Source organism: Schistocerca nitens, chromosome 1 (assembly GCF_023898315.1).
Source record: "Schistocerca nitens isolate TAMUIC-IGC-003100 chromosome 1, iqSchNite1.1, whole genome shotgun sequence".
Taxonomy (NCBI): domain Eukaryota; kingdom Metazoa; phylum Arthropoda; class Insecta; order Orthoptera; family Acrididae; genus Schistocerca; species Schistocerca nitens.
This window is the reverse complement of record NC_064614.1, coordinates 948186208-948200721: the sequence shown is the minus strand read 5'-3', so window position 1 is coordinate 948200721 and position 14514 is coordinate 948186208. Positions and strand designations below refer to the sequence as shown.

The window sequence follows — 14514 nt, the reverse complement described above, 5'->3', positions numbered from 1 at the left end:
TTTGCTGATTTGTTGGTGACTCTCCAGTGATGATAATGAAGTGCAGTAAAGCAAGCATCAACAACATTCATGTCTGCAGTGGATGGCGATTCTTGCTCATCCTCGTGGGATGATTCCTTTTGGGCCACTTTAGGTCTGCATTTGGTACAAATTTTCCAGCCAGATTTAAAAACATTATGAAGTAACTTCAACCTATCAGACTTTGCAATGGTTACTGGTATTCAAGCCTTCTTGATTACATGTTTTTCTTTACCAAACAGGTTGCAGCAAGTCTTTGGCAGGAATTGAAATTTTGTCATCAACAAGGCATTATGGTATGACACATTTGCAAATTTTGTGGTAAGTTCCTATTGGACCAAACTGCTGAGGTCATCGGTCCCTTACACACTACTTAATCTAACTTACACTAAGGACAAAACACACACACACACACACACACACACACACAATGGCGTCTCTGTCACCTTACACGCATACTTGATTAACATCCACTCACCACATCCAATCTCAAAGGTAATTAACGTTCATAACTATTAAGCACGTGTTTAAAGCAAACCTGATTTGCATCCTCAGTGGCGATACTAGCGCCACTCTTATGCGAATGGCACAAAATCTGAATGGACATCATCTTTCAGATATAGAAACATACCTACCAGCTTTCATTTATGTCACACAACTCTTTTCTGGTGTTGCAGTTTTTTCTGTCCGTGTGTTACAGTATTGTTTTTAGAATGAAGATTTGTTTTGTGTGGGAGTGACCTGGTCAAAAGCCAATCTTATGTTCAAGTTGTTCTTGTGTCCTTGGAAGTATGATGAGAGTACCTTGTACACGACTTGAAGGAGAGAGATACCTTGTCAGATTCAGTTTACCATTTTGATTTTTGAAATGTAGATTCTGTGGCGTGTATCCATGGATCTTTCCTTTGGATGTCTTGTGAAAGTCATATGTGTTGTGTTCTCTGAAGTTCTTTTCAATATAGTCAAGCTGAGTATGCGATCTGGGGGATTTTGGATTTCATTTGAGCTAATGTTTCTGCTAGTTACTATAAACATCCCACTTCCTGGGTATTTAATTTATCTTTTCAATGTACATTCTTTATGTCGAAAATTTCCATTTTTTTAGAAAGGCGAAGCTCTGGGACGGTGTGAATGCTTTGTCAGGTAACAACCTCTATATTAAGATTGTCAGACTATATATTCGCTATACTAAATCAAACAATGGAAAACCCAGGATGAAATAATGACAATATTATGAAAAGGATAGTTTGCTACTCACAATATAGTGGAGATATTGAGTCACAGTCAGGCACAACAAAAAGACTGCTGAACAAGTAAACATTTTGTATTCAGACATAATTGTCACAAGAAGTGTGACAAAATATAAGTTAAATGTTTGACACTACAATAGTGAAGTTACAGTCAGTACATTATTTTTTTTAAATAAAAATTTTATGTATTGTAACTATGGCTTCACTATTGTAGTGTCAAATAAACACTTAGGTACACATTTGGTCAGAGGGCCTTCTTCTGAATTAGACAACATACAAACACAACTCACACACACACACATGACCACTGTCTCCGGCTGCCAAAGCCAGACTGGCAGTCTGGCTGCCGCAGCGCTTACTTGTTTAGCAGACTTCTTGTTGTGGCTGTTTGTGACTCTACATCTCCAATACTATCAGTTTAAGTGGTGGATTGTCAATCAATCTAATAAACTATCATATGCATTTCATATTACTCCGTCACCAAACTGACCATTTCCATTGTGTACCAGACAGAAAATTTGACAGCCCCAATTTATGGTCTCCGCATGACTTAATATCGGAGGACTCCTACTAGTTCTTAGAATGATATTGCAAATCTACAGCTGTTGTGGAACAATACAAATGAAATGAGCTGCCTTCACCACTTCCATCAGTACATGGAAAGAACTGAGAATAGAATAGTCTCAGATGATGATGGTGCCAACATGGTTGATGATCCACAGTTCAATTCAACCTGTGATTGTTCCCAGAATGGTCTCTTCTGTCTAGTAAATAATCTCTCTCAATGTATTAATTGCATATTCGATTCATTCTACCAAGCTTATTCGAAATTCCAAATGCAGATTTCAGCTGATTGTGAACAGCAGCAAATTATTTTATCAAGGTTCCAGACTGACAGCAGTTCCCAGGTCTATCTGCTGTACTAGTGTTTGACTGTAACACTTTATAATGGATAGCACAGAAACTGAATTCTCTTATGGATGCTTTATTACTAATGTTACTCCACATCAAAATAAAATATTTTGGAAAATAATTTTTTTCTGGAAATGTGTAATAACTAACAGACATGAGCACAAAACCTACTTAAAATGGCAAATATTGTTATAATAATGTACAAGAGTGTGCTGTGTAGTAACATAAATCTGAATTTAAATTGCTTTATTCATATTTTGATTTACAAGAATAAAATCATATGAATTCTGCCATTACATAAAAAAAATCTTCATTTGGCAGGGCTGCAGCAGTGGTGAGTCTGGATATAACAACTCAGAATCAAATCATCAAGGTCAAGAAAATGTAAGCAGCAGGACAGATGGAAATGCTGGTGTTAACACACAGCAAAATTCGAGTGCACCACCTTCATTTGGTTTCACTAATGCAATTCACCATCCCTCGTTTGACTTTCATCACCATCAGATTTTGGCATCTAGAGCAGGTGGTCTCTCTCATAAGGATATACATCATACACATATGCATCACCAAAGCCCTGCTGCAGCAATGGCAGCGATGATGCTCGATCCTCGTCTACATGCATCTGCTGATCCTGGAAGTTCATATAATGGTCAACCGGTTCCACCACCACCCCCAGTATCAGCAGCAGTTCCAACAAGTCAACAAAGTGGGAACCATCAAGTTGATTACCCTTGCATGCCTCTGTTTTAAGTGTTGACACCAACTAAAAATCTGAATTAAAGCAACACCTGAAACTTTATCTTTGAGGTGCTGCGAGGAGGAAGAGGAGCAACTCAGATGTTCAGGACAAGCTTTTCAGTAATGAAGCTAAAATTCAGATAACTTCTCCACTTCAGTGATTCATGAATGGTCAGCCAAATACATATTATAATTTTTATTGCTGTATTTAAGTTTTTTTGTTGTTCATTGAGACAAATTATTTAATAGAAATTAGTGAGCAGATTTAAATTAATTAAATCTTGTTACATAGTTAAATTAAAACAAACATCTTGTGTGGTGTGAATGAAATCCTCTGTGAAAAAAATGAAATGGTTGGCACTATATGAAAGAAAAATTCATTCTGCGTACTTGGATACGTTGTCAACATCACCACAAAACATAATGTGAATTGAGCACTACTCTGTACTGTGTTAATATGTGTACAAAGATATTGATATGTCACACTAAGTATAAAAAAATGCACATAGTACCTTTTCCTTTTTATTTGCAAAACCTACTACACAGCACATCTTACTGTTTACTGTTTAAAACTTTGTCAGCAGACACCACTGTGCAAAAAAATTGAAAGACATGATACAAGTGGTATTTTATTTTTTGAACGCTGTATATTTTCAAATTGTTTACAAAAGAACCTTATCCCCTTCACAATGCCCTCCTTTACAACTAATACATTTGTCCCACCAGTGCTTCCACTGTTCAAAACATTTTTTTTGTAGGCGTCTTTAGATATGGCTGATAGTTCCTCCCTCTTTTTTTCTTTCTTGACTTCTCCAGTGTTGTCAAATTGATGCCCTTTGATGCTCCTGTTCACATGTGGAAATAAGAAAAAGTTGCACAGAGCCATGCCAGGTGAGTAATGTGTGTAGGGCAGTGGAACCATGCCATTTTTAGCCAAAAACTGTCTAACAGAGATGTATGTGTGTGTAGGTGCATTGTCGGGGTGGAAGAACCAGTATGCTGTCTGCCACAAATCACTGAACTGAGCTCCAAGATAACACATTAATCTCTGCCAGTTGATCAATTGCCTGTGAGCACAAGCCCTTGAATTTTTTCAATATTTTCATCTATTACGGTAGTTGATGGGATGCCCAGAACACAGTTTGTCATCATTCGACATGCTGCCATTTTTAAATCAAGCAAACAATTCTAGCACGTAAATTTTCCCCATAGTGTCAACTTAGTAAGCTGTTTTCAACATTAAAACAGTTTCAATAGCATTTTTACTGAGCAGAAAACAAAACTGATAGCTGCATATTGTTCACTTAAACCTGCCTTCATAAAAAAGAAACAAAAACAAAACCTGCTAGCAAAAACAATCACTGCAGACAAACAAAACAAGCCAGGTCAACAGCAGAGGTGGCAATGAGATGCACTATACACGTCAAGCGGCAGGAATGTATACTACGCAAGCTCCACCCACGACAAGATATTTTCGTGTGAGACACTGCTTCATTTTAAACTGTTCAAGTTTTATGCAGGGTGATTACATATTTATCAAACTCTTATTTTCGCTGACTTCTTATCCAATATCTTTTAACACAATTAATTCATAACGATTAACTAGCAAAAATTCATTGCTATAGGTAATTGAGGAGATGCTTCATATATCTATGAGAGCTGTTCAAAAAGTATCCAACTTTTTGGATACAACTGTTTAACACTACTCACCTTTAAAGTAGTTCCCTTCAGCTTCTACACACCTCTCCCAACACTGCTGCCATTGCTGGAAAGCCTGATGTGGCATGGTGCACAGCTTCTCTGTAAAATTCTGCATGCCTGCCCTGTTCTGAAATCTGGTCCCTTTCAGTGTCTTTCACAGTTTAAGAAAGAAACCAGAAGTCACTCGGTGCTATGTCAGACAAAGGGAGGTGACAAATCTCAGCCGAGTTGTGTTTGGCAAAAGAAACCCTGAATTAATTGACAATGATGAGTGGGTATGTTGTCATGGTGAAGGTGCCAACTGCCCACATGTCCAGCCATTTGCGTCTCACTGCTTCGCAAAGCTGATGCAGAACCTCTTGGTAGTACTCTTTATTGGCAGTAGTACCTTCTGGGGTGTACCTGTGATGCAATTTTTTTGGGTCTCAGTGATGATGGGGGCTTCCACTGCGATGACTGGAATTTTGTTTCTGGGTGATGATGGTGATGTTGGTTTGTGGGGTGCTCAACATTGTGCTCATCAGCACCCGTACGAGTTCCAAATCTTTCCATTTACAGTCTCAGCACTTCACAAATGATGAGATGATGAGGACAACACAAACACCTAGTCCCTGAGTGGAGAAAATCCCCAACCCGGCCAGCAATCTAACCCGTGATCCAGAGACAGCAATGCTAGCCATTAGACCATGAGCTGCAGACTTTGTTTCTCGGTCATACCTATAAACCTAGGACTCATTACCAGTGAACACTGTGTTAAGAAAGTTGGGATTACTGTTCACAGTATCCAACATATCCTGTGTGATCTCCAAATGAAGCTACTTCAGTTCGGTTGTTTGCAACTTTGGCCAAATTCTGCTGAGATCCTCCAGAGGTCCAAATGTTCTGTTAAAATGGAATGAATGGATCCAATATTAATTTTAACTACATCTGCAAGTTCTCTGATCATGATCCATCTATTCTGCAACACCAGAGCCCTTAAGTAATCTATAACAACCTCATTTGCATGTTGAAGAGCCTACCTGGAACTGCTTAACTCTTCACTGATGAGCAGCCATCTGTGAAGTGGTTGTACCCTTCCTTGATTTTGTGTGGTACCCATTGCTTCGTCCCCAAACACTTATCGAATCTTGCAGATTTTTTTCAACTTGAGAATTGCCAAGCTTAAACAAAATTTGATGCAGCAACCATGTCCCACTTTCTGTCATTTTTTCCACAGCACAAAATCTGGCAACTGCCACATACACGTGATCACTTGTTAACAGGCAGCCAGCGAGTGCATGCGCACTACATACACTTACAAACAGAGCACATGTGTACCCCGATACCACATTTGGTTTTAACTATATGAAGTCAGACACTTTTTGAACTCTCAATGGTTTCCTGATAAAAAATGTAGTATTACTGAAATCTTTGTTCTGACTCCCATTTCCAAACCCAAATAATCTTGCTGAAATCACTCCTACCATAAAGCATCTGCTTCATATGATCCTGCTTGACAAACTGGATTTTTGGTTTTTTATTCATACATTGGTATCCATAGAAAGGAGAAAATTCAAGAACATTTTAATAATTTTCAATTATGATAATTTGGATTATTCTACCTAAAATGAACAACAAAAGTCAATTAGCAGAAAAACCACTATTTAGTCACTGAAATGTGTCAAAGAACACCTTAATCTGAGCCCACTAGAATTTGAAGAGGAGATTTGTCTGTCTATGACCTCTCAATTGTGGACAAGTAAAAAAATTCAGCACGATGAGTGTCGGAAGATAAAAACCTACATGCACCCTATCTGTCAAATGGTGCCAAATTACTCTGGTCCTAATCCAATGATTTCTGTTTTTCCCAGCTATTTTGTTTACTGATGTAATCTACCACATACACGAAGAATTCTATAATAACAGCAACAAACACTTCTGTGATGATAGCAAATTTCATGCCAAATTTTTTGAAAGGATCAGATACCCATGAAGCTTTTCAAAACATACTTCAACCACACAAGGAATATGCATGCTTGTGATGCAGAGAAAAAGTTCATATTAATGTGACATTCTACTGCTCTTAAACCTGGTTGTGCCAAAACTGTGTGACATGTATGGTGAGCAGTGTTGACTAACCTTACTTGATTACTGACCTTACTTGATTCCCCGCAGGTTTCTTATTTGGGGTTGTAAAGACCGTCGTATAATAATACATGCCAGAAAATACACTGATGTTCAAAATTAAAGCAACAAATGGAAATTTTGCAAGGTTGCATTTATTTTGCCTCAAAATAATATGAAAAGGTGATAGTAAAGTAGAAACAATGTAAAGAATACAGAACGTAAACAACTGCAACATGTATAACTATAGACGAAAATGTTCTTTGTCTTTTCCAACTTAACAGATTTGCACACACATTCCAACAACCGGTTAATGCGCTCCTTATGGGGTGTGACCACCTCACAGCAGCAACATAGGCCTCATGACGTCGAGGCATGCTACAAATGATGTAATCAATAACACCCATTCTTCCTGCAGAGGTGCTCATAGGTCTTTGAGAGTGGTTGGTGAATGGTGAAGTGATTAAACCCATCTCCCTAGTGCATCCCAGATATGTTCTACGGGATTCAAATAGGGAGACTGAGCAGGTGACACCATGCATGCAGTCTCTTCCGTTTCCAAGAAATTTTCAACCACACAAACTCTATGAGTTCAAGCATTATCATCCCTCAGTATGAAGTCTGGGTCACAGGCACCTCACAACAACCGCACAAGGTCCCAAGATTTCAACGCAATATCTGACAGCAATTAAACCTTGCCGATTCACTTGTACAATTTCACGAAGAGGTGTTCAAGTGGTCATAATACCCGCCTACACCATTAGGTATCCTCCTCGATATTGGTCTCTCTCGGTGGTCATAATCCCTGCCTACACCATTAGGTATCCTCCTCGATATCGGTCTCTCTCCAAAATGTTTCGATCTCGAAGTTGTGTTCCATGTTTCCTCCAGATGTGAATCCGTAGAGAATTGGCACCATCGTGCCCTTACAACCAAATAATGGTCCTCTGTTTCTGATGTCACATGGTCGGTCCTGTCCTGGTTTTTGGGATCAAGTATAGGTCTCTATAAACTATTGCCACATCTAAGAAACAACAGAAAGATTCACATGAGTTTGCAACTATACCGCTTCCTTTCTTGCTACGACCCTCTACTGCAGAGAGTCTGGCACGAGTCTTCTCTGTGCCATACTGCACACCCAGCAAACGCTGCCCTGTCTGATAGATGCTCCGACATCATTGCTGGGCATGGTTGACCATTGATAGGAGTGCCATCTTTGAGGACACGATCATATGGACATCTGTTGACAGTTTTTATGATTATATCATGAATTAAACAGAGGATGGAGAAATAGCAGTTTGTTGCTTTAATACTGTACACCAGTGTAATTGATATTTGAATATTTGTTGCTTTAATTATGTACAAAGATGACTGTGTGCTTTGTTCATCTGATTTAATGATGTCTGTTAAGACCTACAGAATAAGGTGTCATAGTGATTAACACACTATTCTCATAACAGGGAGAAACAGTGTTCAATTTCCCACATGGTCCTACTGGTCATAATGATTTCTGTGAGTAACTCCAGATTACTATCAGTGTCTTCAACAAAACGATAAAATGTTTTATGAAGCATTAGGTACAGTCTGTTTGTAACTATCCTTCCTGATAAACAGGTAATTCATGACAACATAAACACAAGTTAGTGACAATATTACAGTTTGGAAGTAATATTTTCACTAGTCTGTGGGGCCCCTCGACTGGCTGCTTGACTTATGTATATGCTCTGTTGTGGGGCTGGACACAAAGCTGTCCCTCTACACCTTACAAACCGGTATGAGGTATTGTCCATTGCCGACAATACATCTGAGCCAGCATGGGACACTCCTTTTTGGACTCGGGGCCAATCTTCCTGAAAGGTTCAAACAATACTTGCGTTAGTGTGATCATCGTGACCAACATAACTACAGACATTGATTCTGTTACTCCTATCTGATCAAGGACGAACCTATCTTGTAAGTTGTTGCTCTGTTTTGTGTTGAACTTGTATGTGTTGTGATGCTGTAACAAAATTATGCTTAAAGGCTAACGCGGTATCGTCAGTCAATCTTCAAGTATATGCATACAGTTTACAATAAAAGATAAGGAGTACAGTGTCATAAAAACATTGATCAGTAAGTGTACAGTGTTCAAAGATTTGGAGGTCAGTCTGCCCATACAACATTATGCCTCCTCATATAATAATACGTCCACAGCTCGTGGTCTAGTGGCTAGCTAGCATTGGTACCTCTGGATCACGGGGTCCTGTGTTCGATTCCCAGCAGGGTTGGGGATTTTCTCTGCCCGGGAACTGGGTGTTTGTGTTGTCCTCATCATTCCATCATCATCATCCGTGAAAGTGGCTAGACTGGACAGTGCACAGATTAGGAATTTGTACGGGCACTGATGACCATGCAGTTGAGCACTCCACAAACCAATCATCATGATTTCATAACACCAGGACCACAAAAATGACCATGTTCCACAATGTTCCTGGGTGCAATATGTGTTGCCACCTCTCGCCATACAAGGATATATCCAGAATCACTAATTAGAGTGAATCTGTTCTCATCCAAGAAATGCATGTGACCCCACTCATTTGTCCAATGCTCATGTGAAACCCAACTCCTCCTGTTCATCCATGAAATCCAGAAGGCAGTAGATCTCAGCACCCTGATCAATGCTGTGTTGCTTGATTTCCAGAAACATTTGGTACAGTTCCACGATGCTGCCTAATAAAGTATGAGCAAACAGAACATCAGACCAGCTCTGCAACTGGATTTAAGAGTTTCTACCACACAGAAACACAGCATGTCATTCTTAATGCAGAGAAATTTTTAGACAAAAAAGTGATTTTAGGCATACCCTACAGGGGTGTTATAGGACTATTACTTTCCACAATATGTATAACAACCTAGAGGAGACTTTTCACAGGTGAAGCTGTTTTATAGAGAAGTCAGTCACAATGCTAGAAAACTAGCGAAATACATGAAGATCTGCAGAGGATCAACATTTGGTGCAGGGATTGGCAGTTGACCCTCAACATACACAGATGTAATATGTGCATAAAAAGGCAGAAAGATCCATTATTGTACATATGCACAATTGCAGAACAATCACTGGAAGCAGTCACAGCCATAAAATATCTGTCAGTGTGCATTTGGAGCAATTTAAAGTGGAATAATTGCATTAAACTAATCGCAGGTAAGGCAGATGGTTTTGAACAAAAAATTCATCCAACCATGACTTAACATCCCTGAATATTATACTGTATAAGTGTGACATTTCTGGTTCTGAAAGTTTACATTTTACATACTCTGTTGTGATATTTTCACCAAGATGTGCGTTTTGTTCACGTAGAGCAATCAGAACACCTACCTTTCGCAAAGTTTTTTTCTTGACTTCTCCTGTGGTTCAGTACAATTATTTTATTTTGTTACAAACTTACTGGCTTTTCTTTCATGTTGCAGAGCATTTATGCATGTATAATAAATACCTGTTTCCACAGAAGAGTGAGTCCCAAAAGTCTGTCTTTCTCTGTGGAACACCACCCACCAACCCTCCTGGTCACTCGCCTTGCCTACGTGCTGATGCGGGTGGCTTGCCAACAGTCTCTGAGTTGCTGAACCCACTTGCTCTGGGACAGCCTCAATGCCCAACTCCACGGCCTAAACCTTGTGGATCTGTTCACTTCAGAATATTTCATCTCAGCAATTTCAAGTTGTCTAGTCTTCTCTCAAAATATTGTGGTGTTTTGGGTAAAATCCTGGTGACACTGTACTTCAACAGATTTCATATGGATCACTTAAAAAACTAGTATGGCCACATATTAACTAAATAAACCAGTTCTTCAGATTTGAAAATGAAGAACGATATAAACTATCTACTTACACAAATTTCATTTTATGTTTGATAGTTTTGACAATAACAAAAAAACTGAAAGTTGCTGTGTGATGCATTACTTTGTACACTGTCATCTATTCCAACAATTTTGGCACTTTTTATGAGTGTACATAGTGAAATATTAAGGGCATAATTTGGAATCTTTGATCAGTGCTGATTTGGTTGGGGGGGGGGGGGGAGAACTGCAATTATTCAGGGGCGGGGGGAGGTGTATGACTGATGTGATAGTATTTCTGCCTCACGAATACAATGTTGGAAAAAATAAGTTTTAGTCTATATATTTACATAATTTTATTAATATACTACAATTTGTGAACATATGTTGGAAGACGAGTCCATATGAAATTTGGATCATTACTATCATAATCTACAGAAGGATATGGGGATTTGCGATTTTTATAATAATCCGATGGCGCATGCATAACAAATTCCATGCACGACAAGAGTCTTGGTAGCTCCTCATCAGGACCTGTAAATCAGGTAAGAACACCATAACATTTCTTCAAAGGAAAATATATACAAGTTAGCAATAATGTTAAAATGCCCTAACAAAATTTAGTATTTATGACAGAAAAATTAAGTTTATTCATAGCTGAAAAAGAAGTGCATTGTCAATAAATTCAAATATATTAGACAGGTAGTGTAGTAATGTTTTCTTCAGTGAAGCTCAAAGCAAGAAAATAACTGTTTATCTAGTAACAAACAAATGTGCTCTCTCTGATCATGATGCACAGTTAGTTAGGATAAATAAAATACTGCCCCACACTACGAATAATCAGTTAGAATAATTAATGACTATCTTCACAAATGTTCTTAAGAATAGTTTACAAGAGATGACCTGGGATGAAATCTGTAATGAGTCTGATGCTACCATAAAATTTAATCTATACCATGATAAATTCACATCATTATTTGAAAATAGCTTTCCGCATACACTAATCGGAAAGGGCTTTAAACAATCGTGTATAAAATCATGGATATTAGAGAGATTACAGTATCTTGTGTAATGAAGAGAGAAATGTATCTGCTGGCAGGAATAAGTAGAGACCTTGCAGTACTTGCACACTAGAAAACCTACAAAATTACTAAGAAAAATTATTCAAAAAATCAAGGAACATGCACATAATATCAGAAATCAGTAACAGACATAAGGCTATACGAAATGTAGTGAAAGAGGTGATAGGACAACTACCCGAAGACCAGGGTAACAACGCAGGTAGCAAATATATTTAATAATCATTTCTTAAAGATAGTAGAAAGTATAATGACAAACAATTCAAGAGAAAAATTATAACAGTATGTTCACAACACAACTCTCATAGAACCCAAGAATATGAATGTATCATCAACTTCTGCTTCTGAAATTAAGAAAATTATACACTCTCTCAAAAATAGAAACTTATCTAGTTTTGATGGGGTTTCCAATAGAGTACTAAAACTTAGTTCCTAAATAATAAACCCTGTCTTATCAGAAACCTGTAATGCATTAGTAACTCATGGTATTTTTCCACAGAGACTGAAATACACTGTCGTCAAACCCCTCTTTAAGAAAAATAGGAGATATATCAATAACTACCTACCTATTTCACTGCTGACATCATTTTACAAAATTTTTGAGATGATGATGTATTCTAGAATAGTATCTCACTTGAGAAACAACAACATCCTCTCCATATCATGGTTTGGATTTCAGAAGAGTTGCTCTTCAAAGAATGTCATTTAAATGTTCACTCGCCAAATTTTACTAGCATTAAATAACAAAGTAACACCAGCCGGTATTTTCTGTGGCCTATTTAAGGCACCTGACAGTGTGAACCACAATGTTCTCCTAGATAATCTTAAGTTTTATGGGATTGATGGTACAGCCAACCAACAGATAATGTCATCCAACCAAAATAATGTAGGAAGTTGTACTTAATAATTCAACCAATGTAGTCAACAGACATTATTCTGACTGCCAATCATGTATAGGGTTCCTAAGGGTCAATCTTAACACCTGTATTGTTCCTCAAATACGTAAATAATATTCCATCTACTATACAACAAGCAGAGTTAGTTATTTCTGCAGATGACACTTGTATAGTAATCAATCTAAGCACACATACAGAAACAGAAGAATTGTAAACAATGTTCTTAGGAGTAACATTGACTGATTTCCTCTGCTAGTATCATCCTCAGTTTTAAAGATGCACAACATATTTGTTCTGCACATCTAGGGGTACTACATCAATGGTAAGTGTAATATATGTTGAGGAAATAATAAATAGTTTGCAAACTTCAAAAATCTTCGGTGTCATAGTGTGGGAGTTTAAACTGGGATAACCACATTTGGAACTCTTAAAACAAATTAGTTCAGCTGCATTTGCGCTTACAATTACTGCAAATCTTGAGGATAGACAATCAGTAGGTTAACATAGTTTGCATATTTTCATTCAATAAGGTCATATGTAATAGTGTTCTGGGGTTTTAAACAACAAAATCTTCATTGCTCAAAAACATGCTGTAAGAATATATGGTGCTCACCCATGATCATTTTACAGACATCTGTTTAAGAAACTGGGTATTGTGATTACTGCTTCACACTACATCTATTCTATTATGAAGATTGTCGTAAACAATCCATCGCAGTTCAAAAGGAATGATGATGTGCATAATTACAATACAAGAAGGAAAAATGTCATTTATTACTCCGAATTAAGGTTGCTTTAGCACAAGAAGGGGTGATATTGAGTTCACCCTTTTTCTTGTTATGCATAAATGATATGCCATGATATATCCAAGAGGCTGAAATAGTTCCTGAATCGCAAGTATCATAATTGAGACTGATTGTGGAACTTCAACACATCGCATGAGAGGGTGATCTGCCTGTAAAAACCAATACAATGGGAAATCCAGGATGGAACGTAACAATGTTATGAAAAGGAAAGTTGCTGCTCACCATATTATAGCGGAGAAGCTGAGCCACAGGTAGGCACAACAAAAAGACTGTCCCAGATAAAGCTTTCAGCCTGTAAGGCCTTTGTCAAAAATAGAACACACACACACACACACACACACACACACACACACACACACACTGCGAGCTGAAGCACCAGTGCGTGATGGGAGTGGCGACTGGGTGGGGGTAAGGAGGAGGCTGGGGTGGGGAGGGGGAGGGATGGTAGTTTAGGGGTGGTGGACAGGGCAGTGCTGCTAGGGAGCAAGCTGGGACAAGGTGGAGAGGGTAGGGTAGCTATGTGCAGTTGGGAGGTTAGACAGAGGGCAGGGGAGAGGTGAGAGTGGGGAGAGGGGATAGTGGAAAAGGAGAGAAGTAAAAAGACTGGGTGCAATGGTGGAATGAGGGTTGTATAGTGCTGGAATGGGAACAGGGAGGCTGGATGGGTGAGGACAATGACTAACGAAGGTTGAGGCGAGGAGGGTTACGGGAATGTAGCATACAGGTTGGTAGGAAATTCCCGTTACAGACTTCTAGGACTTGTAGAAGGGAGTGAGTACATCATATTTTTAATAGGAACCCAGGTCCAGAAACTTCATCCAATGACACTACAGAGCATCAAAGTTATAGGCGCAGGCGTCTGTAAATGTACGTATACACGGAGTGATTCTGTGATGATGTTACAGACTTTCTAGGATGATGGAGAACGATAAATGTATTAATTTTAAGTGAGGATCTCTGTACCGGAAATGAATGAGTTGAAAGTTATAAATAAAAACTGTTCTGACACCTCTGACATTTGAATACATGTACCAGTTCTTGTGTTGCGAAGAGTGTAGGGTTGGTAGCTTTCAGTGGTGGTAGTGTCCACACTGCCACCACTGAAAGTTACCAGCCCTACACAGCTGCACACAAGTCTGTAATTCCAAACAGCAGCTAACTACTTCATCACTGTAGTGTCATCCATGCATTTTACT

The 14514-nt window shown here is 38.5% G+C and overlaps 2 protein-coding genes across 4 annotated transcripts in view; one reads left to right on the top strand and one right to left on the bottom strand.

The window, feature by feature from the left end:
* LOC126194409 (myoneurin-like) overlaps positions 1 to 3442 on the top strand; it is a 128455-nt gene extending 125013 nt beyond the window's left edge. For 2 of the 3 annotated variants that reach the window (XM_049932763.1, XM_049932765.1), the window contains exon 11: positions 2502 to 3441. In XM_049932763.1, coding sequence (XP_049788720.1) covers positions 2502 to 2930 — 429 coding nt within the window. In that variant the 3' untranslated portion in view covers positions 2931 to 3441. Of the gene's footprint in view, positions 1 to 2501 lie in introns of all 3 variants that reach the window. The other variant, XM_049932764.1, reaches the window with a different exon arrangement.
* A 7436-nt stretch (positions 3443 to 10878) lies between these two features.
* The window catches only part of LOC126194393 (GATA zinc finger domain-containing protein 1), a 65357-nt gene continuing 61721 nt past the window's right edge, over positions 10879 to 14514 (bottom strand). Inside the window, exon 4 of the mRNA XM_049932762.1 lies at positions 10879 to 11071. Coding sequence (XP_049788719.1) covers positions 10905 to 11071 — 167 coding nt within the window. The 3' untranslated portion in view covers positions 10879 to 10904. The remainder of the gene's footprint in view (positions 11072 to 14514) is intronic.